General features: G+C 38.1%; 1 protein-coding gene across 13 annotated transcripts in view; it reads right to left on the bottom strand.

Moving 5' to 3' along the window:
• Positions 1 to 514: 514 nt before the first annotated feature.
• Positions 515 to 14,137, bottom strand: part of ankrd12 (ankyrin repeat domain 12) — a 266,417-nt gene continuing 252,794 nt past the window's right edge. For all 13 annotated transcript variants that reach the window (XM_069922378.1, XM_069922369.1, XM_069922380.1 and 10 more), the window contains 4 exons: positions 12,572 to 12,670; positions 11,526 to 11,669; positions 8,289 to 8,384; positions 515 to 2,768 (listed from right to left, as the gene is read on the bottom strand). In XM_069922378.1, the coding sequence (XP_069778479.1) occupies positions 2,583 to 2,768; positions 8,289 to 8,384; positions 11,526 to 11,669; positions 12,572 to 12,670 (525 nt within the window). In that variant the 3' untranslated portion in view covers positions 515 to 2,582. The remainder of the gene's footprint in view (positions 2,769 to 8,288; positions 8,385 to 11,525; positions 11,670 to 12,571; positions 12,671 to 14,137) is intronic.

Here is a 14,137-nt window from a genome sequence, read left to right as displayed (position 1 = left end):
TGGCTGAAAGGGTTTGACAAGTGAAATGAAGGGTTAAACAGAATATGAATTTGGCACTACAGTAACTGTTGATGAAAAGATAAAGACAATATTGTATTAAAAAGCAAAACAAAATTAAAATGCTGAAAACAGAAAACTAGTGTAAGACCTGAACCATTTCCCCGGTTTTACCCTTGACAGATGCAGCATATTCTATTTTTATTACTAACATTGACTGGTTGGGTCAAATAGTTACCATCTTGAATTCTATGCACATTTTATTCAATTTCTATGGAAAACAATTTTATTTATTAGTTAAGAATGATCATTACAGAACAAAGTCCAACACAAGAAAATACTTTTAGGTCCATCAAACCTTAGTGACGATCATTAATGAATGTTAGCTCTGCAAATTTAAGTGCAGTTCAAAATAGTGTTTTTTCTTCCTACTAAAACAAATAGGAATTAGTCATCTGTGGTTCAAAAGCAGACACTGAAAGACGATGAAACAAATCCCATTCCATTTGAACAGCCATTGATGCAACTCTATTTAATTAACATGACCATTAAAATTTATTTAACAATATATTTACATGTATTTACATATTAATCAACAGGTAAATATTAAAATAAACAATTTACACTTTTAGAACTATAATTCAAAAAGCATTTGTGCTGAAAAAATAGGTTCTGCTGCAGATTTTTCTTCAGGATGTGAGGAAAGGGGGAGGAGAACAGGACACAAGATAACCTGGTAACGCATGCATTGCATCGTAATTGTAATCTTGAACAGTTGCTGCAATGTAAAAAGCAAACCAAACACATGCCCTAACAAACAAGGTCAAACCACAGCACATTACAATCAATATAAAACCAACTATCAATTGCAACTTTGGTCCATTGAAACATTAGACAATTAATGGGCTATACAATCAAAATAACTATATAATTTCCTTTATACATATTTTAAACAATATTGTTAAATACAATGTTATTTACATCTGCGCAATGATATGTATAAAATAACTTATTTTTAAAAAAAAGACAAAATAATACATCTGTGCAGAATTTCCCCCCCCAATCCCAAAACAAAAAACATTCTGTACAGTATCTAAGATCAGAACTGGTAACTGAAGTAAAAATGATGGGACTTTTTTTTTTAAAAACTAATTTGTCTATTCTTTTTTAAATTCCAAATTAATCAGTGTACAGTGCTTGCCTCTTGATGGCAGTAAAACAATAAAAGGCCCAAGGTCTATTTTATTAAGATTAACTGATTATTAAGAAATGTGATAGAGCTTAGCTATTACATACTACTTGGGAGTTAGCCAGAGAGTAGTTTACAGTGAGGACACACAAAAATCACAGGGAGATGAGGCAAAGGGAAGAAGCTACTTTGAGAAGCTTGTGGATGCATGGATAAAGCAGTGTGATACTGAATAATTTGACAGCAGCAGAGCAAGATATAGAATAGCACGAGAGAATGCTTTGTTTTAAATGATCATTGTTGAAAAGAGAACTAATAAACTGGACAAACAGTAAACATACACATAGAGCAGCTAGCTTAAGAGATGTGTCCAATGTTGTCCACTGGGCTGCATTGACCCTAAACTCCAAAAACAACCCCATTTAATTTTTATGTGGGATTAAACTGTCTGAATTTGAGAGCATGGATTGTTCTGAATAACGCTGACCGACCTAATCACATCAGTTATTCCCAGCAATTTGAGACACAAGACTTTGTAAAAAGACAAATTTAAACGTCAACTTCCCACAATGAAGATACCTTCAAAAGTATCAAAATGTCCCTCCAGAGACAAACATTAGATTCGTGAGACCTGAAAAGTGTTTTTAAACCAAGTTGATGAATGGATTCTGAAGTGCTCGAAACAATAACAAAGTGCAGGCATGTAAACAGAAAAAAATTAAATACCATTAATTCTTGAAACATTTACAAAACCAGCAAGTGCCTCTTGATGCAGTAGTTTCTGTTTTGAATGGAAAGGAATAGAAACATTGGAGAGAATGGTATTTTTGATTTAGGTTCTTGTTAGAATGTTACCCAGAAACAGATCCCTGTACTTGGAAGATGAAAAGCCTAGTTATTAGGAGCCAATGTATAACATTTTAAATGAGGCAGCACTCCAGCTGTTGAGTGCAAAGGTGAGGTTCTACTGTACCATGAACTCCTTCTTTGGGACAGAGTAGCTTTGACTCTGTCACCTTGCAGCTGCCAGCGCTGCTGGTACGAACGTAACGTAGCAAATGCCCCGATCTTGTAAACTTTAAAGTACAGGCAGATATTAAGAGCGAATTATATCTATTTGTCAGCAACAACAATTAGACTACTGAAAGACAGTAGTGGTTACTGGTAAACAGTGAAGAGAAGTCACAGTGCGTTAGTGCTGAATCTCACATCATTCTGCAGGAATGGTACTGCTACCTTCTTTGCCACACGCACCCATATCCTCAATTCCTCACTTTTCTTCCAAGTGCTCTGGAGCCAAACACACAAGCCTATTTGTAACTGTCCTGTATCATTCAGCGCAGTGACTAACTATATCATTAGGGACTAGCTCAAAACCTCCAGTACAGATGCACAATCATATTGGTGTCAAGTCAAAGTCATCATTAACATCAACAAGAGGGATGTAAAACTCAGGAATCTCAAAGATACTCAAAGATTTGTGTGAGGAAGGATCAAGCTCTTGTAGTTTTAGCTGCCATTCCAGTCTTTGCACTGCATTCATTGCTGCAGCTTCATGCTGTTGTCTCATGAGAAGGCAGGTCTGTAACAAGAAGAATTAATTTTAAGATGAAACTGACTTACAGAGCTTTATTTAAACAATGCCTTTCAAGCTTCTTATAGTCTGTTCCAGAAGGAAAAAAATAATTTAGTTTAGAAAGAAAGCAGAAATGCTGGAAATATTCAGGCCAGGAAGAGAATCAAGATTAAAGCTTCGGGTTAATGACACTTCATCAGAGCCTGTCGAGTATTTCTAGCATTTTCTGTCTTTAGGTTTCCTTGCATTTGGTTCAAGACTTTTCTATCATTTTAGTTCAGTACTTTGTTGTAGAATTAATAATTTTGCAGATGAAACTAAAATTAATGGTGAGGAATTATGTCAAAGTTTTACCACAGGAATTAGATCAGTTGGAAGGAAACATGGGCCAGGAATGGCAAATGAATTCTAGCTCTAACAAGTATGTTTGATCAGTCAAATCAGGGTAGGACTTGCAAATTGCAGAGCAGAGATAGCAAGGATGCATATGCATAGGTCACTGCAAGTGAAGACTCAGGCTGTGAAAAAGGCATTTGTACACTTACCTTCCCTGCGCAGTGTATTGGCAAGACCACAGAATGCTACATGTAGTTCTAGGAAGGATATCAATAAGTTTGAAGGGGTGCAGAGGAGATTCATTAAGATGTTGAGAGTACAGTTTGTATGTTCCTGTCAGGATCGAAGGCATGGCTAGAAGGAATAGGGAATCTTGGTTTTTGAGGGACATTGGGGATCTAGTTCAGAAAAAGAGAGAGGTGTATAACAGGTATAGACAACATGGATCAAATGAGGTACCTGAGGAGTATAAATATAGCAAGAAAAACCTCAAGAAAGAAATTAGGAAGGCTAAAATTGAACACATGGCTAAAAAGATGGTGCAGGAGGGAGGGCTTTAGGTTTCTGGATAATTGGGTTCTCTTCCAAGGAAGGTGGGACCTGTTCCAAAGGGATAGTTTGCACCTGAAATGGAAGGGGACTAATATTCTTGTGGATAGTTTTGCTAGTGCTGCTTTGGGGGGGGGGGGTGGGGTAGTTTAAATTAGATTGGCAAGAGGAGGGGAACCAGCGAGTTAGAGCAGATAGTAAAATGGAGGTCAATGAGAGTCACACAAGTACTGCATGTAAAGACAGGGTTGTTCCGGAAATAAATTGTCTCACATGCATCTACTTTCATGCAAGGAGTATTGCTGGTAAGGCAGATGAGTTTAGAGTGAGGATTGCTATATGGGATTATGGCATTATTGTTATTAGTGAGACTTGGTTGCAGGAGGGGCAGGATTGGCAGCTCAATGTTCCAGGGTTCCATTGTTTCAGATAGGATAGAGGGCAGGGAGGAAAGGAGGAGGTGTGGCATTGATAGTCAGGGAAAAAATCACAGCTGTGCATAGACAGGACTGCACTGAGAACTCGTCTACAGAAGCCATATGGATGGAGTTGAGGAACAGGAAAGGCATGAGCAAACTAATAGGGCTTTATTACAGACCACCCAATAGTCTGAGAGAATTGAAGCAGCAAATCTGTAGGGAGATAGCAGACTGTTGTAAGAAACAGAAAGTTGTGATAGTAGGATATTTTAACTTTATGCACATAGATGGGGACTTTTCTCATATGAAAGGACTGGATGGGTTGCAGTTTTGTCAAATGTGTACAGGAAAAATTTCAACCTCAATATATGGAGGTACCAACAAGAGAAGATGCAACACTTGATCTTCTATTCCGGAACCAGGCAGGTCATGTGGCAGAAGTATGCGTAGATGAGCATTTTGGGTCCAGTGTCCATAATATAATTAGTTTCAATTATGGAGGATAGGTCTGGTCCTCGAGTTGAGGTTATAAATTGGAGAAAGGCCAAGTTGTGATAGTAAGAGATTTTAATTTTCTGCACATAGACTGGACTTTCATACAGTAAAAGGAGCGGATGGATTGGAGTTGTCAGGAAAGTTTTCTACCTCAACATGTAGAGGTACCAACAAGATGCAATACTTGATCTTCTATTCGGGAACCAGGCAGGTCAGGTGGCAGAATTCTGTGTAGGTGAGCATTTAGATTTCAAGTCAGTTATGGAGGAAGATAAGTCTGGTCCTTGAGTTGAGGTTCTGAATTGGAGAAACAACAATTTGAGGAAATATGGATGGATCTCAGAAGAGTTCATTGGAATAAGTTATTTTCTGGCAAGGATGCATCCAGCAGGTGGAAGACCTTCAAGGATGAAATTTTGAGTGTGCAGGGAATGCATGTTCCTACCAGAAATAATGGTAAAGTTTACAGTTTTGGTTTTCAAGGGATATTGGAGAGCTGGTTAAGAAAAGTAGGGGGCTGTACATGCAGTAGAGGCAACAAGGAAATGAGCTACTTGCAGAGTGTAGAAAATGTAAGTGAATGCTTAAGAAGGAAATTAAGAAGGCAAAAAGAAGACATGAAGATGCTTTGGAAGATAATGTGAAGGAAAATCCAAAGGGTTTCTATAAGTATATTAAAAGTAAAAGGATTGGACCCCTAGAATATCAGAGTGGCCAACTTGCATGGGTATTTACACAGGAAACTGTCTTAGTGAATAAGGATGGAAGGGAAACAAATAGATGTGTCATGGAACACATGGCATTTAAGGAGAAGGAGGTACTTGCTGCCTTGCAATGAATAAAAATAGACAAATCCCCTGGAGTGGATATGATATTCCCCCGCACCTTGAGGGAGGCAAGTGCTGAAATTGCAGGGACCCTGGCGGATCTATTTAAAACGTCCTTAGTCATGGGGAAGGTGTTGGAAGATTGAAGGGTGGCTCATGCTGTCCCGCTGTTTAAGAAGGGCTCAAAGAATAAACCAGGCAATTATAGGCCACTGAGCCTGACGTCAGTAGTATGTAAATTATTTGAAGGATTTCTGAGAGGTAGAATATCTCGTATTTGGACCATCATCAGCTGATTAAGGGGAGTCAGCATGGATTTGTGCAGGTAGGTCGTGTTTAACAAATCTTTTAGAGTTTTTTGAGGAAGTTACCAGGAAGGTTGATGTGGAAAAGGCTGTGGATGTTGTCTATATGAACTTTAGTAAGGTCTTTGACAAGGTTCCACATGAGAGGTTGGTTCAGATTAGGTCACTAGGTTGTAAACTGGATTCGAAATTGGCTTGGTGGAAGAAAACAGAGTAGTGGTGGATGGTTGTTTCTTAGACTGGAGGTCTGTGTTGAGTGGTGGGCCTCAGGGACCATTATTGGGACCATTATTGTTTGTTATCTATATAAATGACCTAGATGATAATGTGGTGAATTGGGTGAGCAAGATTGCTGATAACACAAAAGATAGGAGGTGCTGTGGACAGCAAAGAAGATTTTCAAAGCTTGCAGAGGGATCTGGACCAGCTGGGAAATTGGGCCAGTAAATGGCTGATGGAATTTAATGCAGATAAGTGTGAGGTGTTGCACTTTGGAAGAGCAAATCAGGGTAGGATGTACATAGGCCAGTGAGGAGTGCGGAGGAGCAGAGAGATCTTGGAATACATATATTGTTCCATGAAGGTGGCGTTGCATGTGTACAGGGTTGTAAAGAAAGCTTTTGGCATCTTAGCCTTAATAGATCAAAGTATTGAGTATAGAAAGTATTGAGTATGGTATTCAATTCATTGGTGAGACCACACTTAGAATAATGTGTGCAGTTCTGGTCACCCAGCAACAGAAAAGATATCAATAAGATTGAAAGAGTGCAGAGAAGATTTACATAGATGTTGTCAGGTCTTCAGGAGTTGAGTTACCAGGTAAGATTAAACAGGTTAGGACAATTGGAACGAAGAAAAATGAAGGGAGAATTGATAGATGTTTATAAGATTATGAGGAGTACGTGGTAAATGGCAAGGCACTGAGGAGTGTGGTAGAACAGAAGAATCTGGGAATACAGATACATAATTCTGTAGAGGTGGATAGGGTTGCAAAGAGAGCTTTTTGGCCTATTGGCCATCATAAATCAAAGTATTGAGTACAGGAGTTGGGATGTTATGTTAAAGTTGTACAAGACATTGGTGAGGCCAAATTTGGAGTATTGTGTGCAGTTTTGGCCACCTAACTACAGGAAAGATATCAATAAGATAGAAAGAATGCTGAGAAAATTTTCTAGGATGTTGCCCAGACTTCAGGAACTGAGTTACAGGGAAAGATTAAACAGGTTAGGACTTTATTCTCTGGAACGTAGAATAATGAGGGGAGATTTGATAGAGGTATTTAAAATTATGAGGGGGATAGACAGAGTAAATATAGATTGGCTTTTTCCACAGAGGATTGGTGACATACAAACTAGAGGGCATGGGTTAAGAGTGAAAGGGAAAAAGTTTAGGGGAATATGAGGGGGAACTTCTTCACACAGAGAGTGGTGGGGTGTGGAATGAGCTTCCAGCTAAAGTGATGAATGCAAGCTCAGTTTTAACATTTAAGTGGAATTTGGACAGGTGCATGGGTAGGAGAAGAATGGAGGGCTATGAAATCGTTGCAGGTCAGTGGGACTAGGCAAAAAAAAGGTTCGGCACAGACTAGAAGGGTCAATGTGGGCTGTTTCTGTGCTGTAATGTTCTATGGTTCTATGTTGCTAGGCTTGAGTTATAGGGAGAAGTTGGATCTTTCATAAGAGACTGAGGAGGTAATCATAGAGGTTTATAAAATAAACCTTTTTATACAGGGTGGATGATTCTAGATTCTAGAACAAAAGAGCATAGGTTTAAAATAAGGATAACCTTTTCACTTGGAAGGTGATCTGTACCGAGAATGAGCTGTCAGTGAAAGTTGTACAATCAGGAACAATTACAACATTCCAAAGATGGACAAATAAATGGATATTTTAGAAAGATATGGATCAAATGCAGCCACGTGGGACTAGCCCAGAATGCTAATATGGATGAGTTGGGCTAAAGGGCCTGTTCCATGTTATGATTCTGTGCCTTTACTTTTGGATTTTAGTTGGAGTTTGTTTAAATTGATATATCCCTAAATAATTAACATCAGATTTCCATTTGTTCATTTTCTACAAAATCCTCTGGAAAAATTTCTAACTTCCATCTACACATAATTGAAATAAATTCCAACCAAAATCAAAGCACTGAAAAAAATATAAAATGTTAGATCCAATCTATATAGTAATGTAAAAACTTTTTAAAAAACCTGCATAATAGATGCAAAGAGAAGAATGTGTAAAAAGGAAACATGAACCTGGCGATTAAAAAGCTCCATGGAGTTGATTAGGAATCGTGAACTTTTTCTAACCTACACTAATCATCAGTCAGTACTTGTTAGAGCAACAATATTTAATGCCCTAAAAAAAATTTCCATACGTGGAGAGCGCCATAATAATTGTGGAACTTCCAGGGTCGTAGTCAGAGATGAAGATATAGCTAACATTTCCAGATAGAGCTCTCATGCATAAGTAACACCTAACAATATGAACAGGGTCCTATTTTCTCCTTTGGACCACGTTCTGATTAGCTTATAGTGTTTCATTATTACATATTTATTGTACTGTATTTGAATATTTCCTGAAGGAAACTTACCTTCAATTTGTCAAACTTATCATCTACGTCTTGCAACCAGGACATAAACTGGCGTGCATTGAATCGATCCCTCACCGATGTTTTGTTTTCATCACCCTGAAACAAAGATTTTGAGAAACAACTTTAGAATGTTTAATCAAATCAGGTGGACAGGATGATGTAGAAAGAGTTTGGCTTGCTCGCCTTCATAACGACTTCATGATGCAGCTGTACAAGGCGTTGGTGAGGGCTGGCTGACCTCAGAGGTTTATACAATCATGAGGGATGTGGATACAGTTAATGCTCACACTCTACTACTCTGGAGAGACAATTTTAAATTATAGGGCATAGATTTAAAGTGAGGGGATAGAGGAGCATTTGATGGAACTAGGCTTGTACTCAATGAAGTTTAAAAGGACAATGGAGAATCTCATTTAAACCTACCGAATATTGAAAGGGCGTGATGGAGCGTACAGGGAGATATTTCCTGTAGTAGGCATGTCCAGGATCAGAAGGCAAAGCCTTAGAATAAATGGATGTCCCTTTAGGACAGAGATGAGGAGAAATTTCTTCAACCAGAGGATGCTGAATCTGTGGAGGACAACTCATTGGGAATATTTAAAGCAGAGGTTGATAGGCTCTTGATTAGGTGTCAAAGGTTATGGAGAGAAGGAAAGAGAATGGGGTTGCAAGGCAAAATATATCAGCCAAGATTTGAATGGCAGAGCAGACTTGATGGCCTAATTCTGCTCCCAAGTCTTATGGTTTTAAGAGGAACCTGCAGGGCAACTTTTTCACTTAGTATGGTCCGTATCTGGAACAAGCTGCCAGAGGAAACCATCAAAGCAGAAATAATACTGGCATTCACATTTATGGATAGGAAGGGGGTTAGAACTTGGACCAAATGCAGGCAAAGTGTTCAGAATGCCAAATGAGTCACAATAGAGAAGTTGGGCCAAAAGGCTTGTTCTGTACTATATGTCTCAAAAACACAAGGACAAATCTTTCACTGCCTTGAAATCATTGGCCTGTTCTTTGATGGTTTAACATGGTCAATGGCACAATCCCACTGGAGGCCATGCATCAACGAGCTAGGAAGCATAGCCTCACTGCCGATGTCCATTAGTGCTCTGATGGCAGGCGACATTAGCTCGGGGCTGTAAAAACTGCCATTTACAATAAACATCTTTGATATTCATGAGCGTTCAAAAATTCCTCAGCACTTGTTATTTTGAAAAGGGTTAGTAATTAAAATAAAACCCACAAAAACAATTTAAAATATTTACACAAACAATGAAATAAATAAAAAGCTTTAATATTAACCTTTCCATGGGCACCAGATTTCTCTCTTTCACCATAATGGGCCCTCTACTTGCACCAGGTTAATCTAATGCTGTTTCTGCAGGCGGATCTGTGTAGAAGTTTTTGTGACCCCAGTGGACATCATGAAAAGCCATAAGTATGTGCAGATTTGCTGAGGCTGCACTCTGTTAAGCAGGAGGTTCCTCTCCATCCTTTTTAGAAAAAAGCTCAGACAAGGGCACATCTATTGAAGAATCTATTCAAATCCCAACAGGTGGTTGACGCCATGACTCATTGGAATTTAGGAGAATGAGTGGGGATCTCACTGAAACATTTCAAAGGCATGAGAGAGTAGTGAAGAAAGGTTGTTTCCAATGGTGAGAGTCTAGGGCAAGACACCACTTCAAATCATGGTTGATATATTCAAAGTAAACACTCTAGTGATTAATATCACAAGGGGGGAGGGGGGGGGGGGACTCATCTCCCAAAACCCCTCTGACTCATAACAGGCTTATATCTGGTACAATGGGTAACCATATTTTGAAATTTGGTCTCGTAAAATGATCAGATCGTTATGAGCACGGTGGTGGAGGGGAGAATGGTGGCAACTGATGTCATTTGAAAAATTAAAAAATAAGTATGGAATTCTTAATAATACAATCTTTTGCTATTTTCAAATAAGAGCCTAAGGGACAAATTGTTTTTACTAAACCGTAGTGATGTGGAGATTCTGATTTTTGAAAGGGAAATACAAAGAAATTTACTTCAGCAATGTGTCTCTTATTTTAAATGGGAACCCGCCTTAAATGTAAGAAAGAATTGGTAAGCAAAACTGCTTTGAATTATGTCGGGATAGTATGACCAACATGATAAATGTAAGATATAGATTAGTACAATATAATTTTTTGCATCAATTATATCTCATGCCACAGAAACTAAATAAATTAAAATCAGACCCATCAGATCGATGATTTAGATGTGGCGAGCAGGTAGGAACATTTCTACATTCAACTTGGTCATGTTCTTAGAGTAGATTACAGGAATTCAATTTCTACAAAACACAGAATTATTTTTACTGGGGAATATTATGGGGATAAAACCTAAATTGAAACTATCCAAACATGAAACAGAATTTATTCTTCCATATAAAAAAACTTAGGATAAAAACAGGCAAAGCCTGAAAAAGGAATATAAATTTAGGAAATATATTTATTTTAATAGAGTTGATTTGACCAACCAACAATAAAGGGGCGACCAATTTGATAGCGCCCCTTTTAAGTATTTAGATTTATGAACATTTAGAGAATAGACTTCTCAGGGATAGTCAGCATGGCTTGTTAAGTGTAGCCTCATGAGCCTCATTTAGTTTTTTGAGGAAGTAACAAAAGGTAGATGTAGTGTACATGAATTTTAGTAAGGCATTTGACAAGGTCCCGCATGGTAGACTCATTCAGAAAATCATGAGGCAGGGAACCTTGGCTTGCCTGCAGAATAGAGAGGGTAGTAGTAGTTGGAATTTATTCTGCCTAGAGATCAGTGACGAGTTGACTTCCACAGGGATCTGTCCTACCCTTTATGATTTTTATAAAAGACTTAGACAAACAAGTGGAGGGATGGGTCAGTAAGTTTGTTGATGACACAAAAGTTGTTCTTAAATTATCCACATGGTGGTGAATCCGTGTAATTTATTGCCACATGTGGTTTTGTATTTAAGGCAGAGATTGATAGGTTCTTGATTAGACAGTGCATCAAGGGTTATGGAGAGAAGATTGTGGAGTGGAGCTGAGTGGGAAAATGGAGCAGTTCATGATTGAATGGCAAGGCAACTTGATGAACTGAATAGCTTTTTTCAGTTCCTTTTCTGATAGTCGCTGTTATTCTCTTCAATAATAATTCACATTAAAATGCAATTTATTTATTTTACATGAAAATCTTACAATTCAATTTCCTTCCCACCTGAGGGTCCTGAGGCATGTTGTAAACTTCTGCATCCAGAAGCACTGTACAGGCACTAAAAGGCAAAGTCTGATTTGCTAGCGTCCTTGCTGCACGGTAATGGACCCTCAGAACCTCTTGCTCATTTGACATAATAAGCTTCTCCTGTGAGTAAACACAAAGAACAGATTCAAAAGAAAGCAAGGTGGCCTCTTCATACTGAAACCATTAAAAGGCAAGGTGGTTGGTTTGCAGAAATATTTTAACGAGATCAGTATCAGACAAATGGGAACTTGCTTATAATTTTGTAAGAAAAAAATTGGAGCTATCAACTCTCAGTGCTATTGAACAGTGTCTTCTGACAATTATACAATTACTTTTAAAGGTGGAAATCAGAAACTTGCTTTGTGAATTTCTCTGTTTCTCCAAAGGCTGGACTATGTTAGTATCACACCAAAAATAGAAGAGAAACAAAGTTTAATTCTAGTACAAGTAAACTTGTATTAACATTACTGCTAAAATAACTGTTCAGATTGGAAATGGAATTTTAAAACATGTTGTTCAATTTTTAAATGATAGTTGAAGAAAAATTACTTAATTTTTTTTTACAATCTTTCACCTTTCTTTCTCCCTTCTTCTTTAATTAGAAGCAGCCTGATTCAGATCCTGCACATTTTATTAATGAGTTTGCAATACGATGGGTTATGGAGAGACATTATTTGCCTTATTCATACTGTTCCCAGATGTCCTGCAGAGGGCGGTGTGCCAAAACATTTTTATTCACCACAAATTCCAATTCAAGGTCCAAAAGTCTGTCAGCAAGTGAAACAAGCAGCTGCCACCACAAGAATCTAGCCTTTAAATTCATGTTTATTCATAGACAGATATAGACAGGTACAGCCTCTTGTATATCTCATCTGCCTGGTCAAACATTCAAAACATTGTGGAAAGCTATGCAAATGAAGGCATTTAAAATTTTGAGTTTACGATTGAGGACATCTTTTTGATAGATTATAAAATTCTAGACAGATTTATGCTCAAAGAGCCTTAGAGAACAAACACAGTACCCTCTCAATGCTATGTTGTAATCGAAGTTTCATTCGAATAACTTCCTGTTGCCTGAAGAGTTCTTTCAGTGCTTCAGACAATGATGGAGGAGGAGTTATCTATAAAAGAAAAGTCATTGTAATCACCATTAATAGGTTTTGCAAATTAAAAAATTCATTCATTGTGGTAAATTTAAAGCCATAGAGACACATAGCATGGAGAAAAGGCCCACTGTGGCCACAATCACAATCGAGCATCCATTTATACCAATCTACATGTTTTAATCTCGCCTCATGCCCTTCAATTTTCTACAGGTTCTACCCCCCCCCCCCCCCCACCTCCCTCCCTCACACATACAGGAGACAATTTTTCTGCTGGCCAAGTAATCTACCACTCTGGATGCTGGAGGAAAATTGGAGTACCCAGATTAAACCCACCCAGTCATAGAGAAAATGTCAAAAGAGTTCAGGATTGAACTGCTCTTTGCTGGAGCAATGAGGCAGCTACTGTGCTGTGCTGCCTCCCCTCACCCACCCCCCCCCACCCCCCACATTCCATTTAACCAAACACAATAACACTCTCCTCCCAATTGATCAAAAATGTAATGAGAACTTGGTCTCAGAAAGTTTGACAATCCCTGCAAATGTCAGAAAACACACCTTAAAAAAATAAATACAATTTAAATTGGATGAAAAATTGATTTCTTTCGTGGAATTCTTTTGCTTTCCTCATGTAACATATGTTCCTTCTCATAATTGGCCTCTACATCCTGGGACACAGATGTGAAGGGTTAAGCTAAAATAGCAGGGTGATAGGTGCCAGTAATCAGAAATATAAGAGGAATAAAATGCATAACGGTGTGAAACTGCTAGAAAGTAGAACAGTAGTACCAACATTATATTGCAGTAGTCCAGTATGCAGTACATAGATTTAGAGTGAAAAAGTATAGTAAACAATATTGGTAAGCTACAAATATAAATTGACTGAGAGTTGGAGTTTTATAGCATGGAAACTGGCCCTTTGGCCCAACTTGTGCATGCCAACCAAGGCTTTTTCTTGAGCTCTCTAATTTAATCACAGTTATGGTATAGTTAAAGATATAGTTATGGTAATAAATACAAGGGGCAGGACTGGGCAAAGCATTCATTGATTTAAAAAAAAGTGCTCAGAAAATATAGCAAAGACAAAAAGGTGTTGATTCGGGAAGACATTATAGCGCTGGCAAATGGTGAACTTCTTGAGGGGGGGAGGGCGGAAAGAATTTATTTGGGTAGATTTATGAAGATCAACACTTCAATGTGCTTCCTTGGTATTCCAAATAGTGATAAATGAACAAATCTTCAGCGAAATTATAAAGTAATGCAAAAACTAGATTGGGCACCTTTATGATCCAAATATTGATTGGTAAAATGTTAAAACAAGGGGGAAGAATAGAGGAAGAATTTCTTGAAAGTGTTCAAGAGAATTTCTTTAACCAGTGGGTTCTCAGTCATTCAAGAGGAAGAAAGCATTGCTGTATCTGGAGATGGGGAATTAGGTCAAGTGTCTGCAGGAGGACATTTAGATAAAGAGTGATCATTGTGGAA

The sequence above is a fragment of the Narcine bancroftii genome, chromosome 2 (assembly GCF_036971445.1).
Source record: "Narcine bancroftii isolate sNarBan1 chromosome 2, sNarBan1.hap1, whole genome shotgun sequence".
Lineage (NCBI taxonomy): Eukaryota > Metazoa > Chordata > Chondrichthyes > Torpediniformes > Narcinidae > Narcine > Narcine bancroftii.
This window is presented reverse-complemented; position numbering and strand designations above follow the sequence as displayed.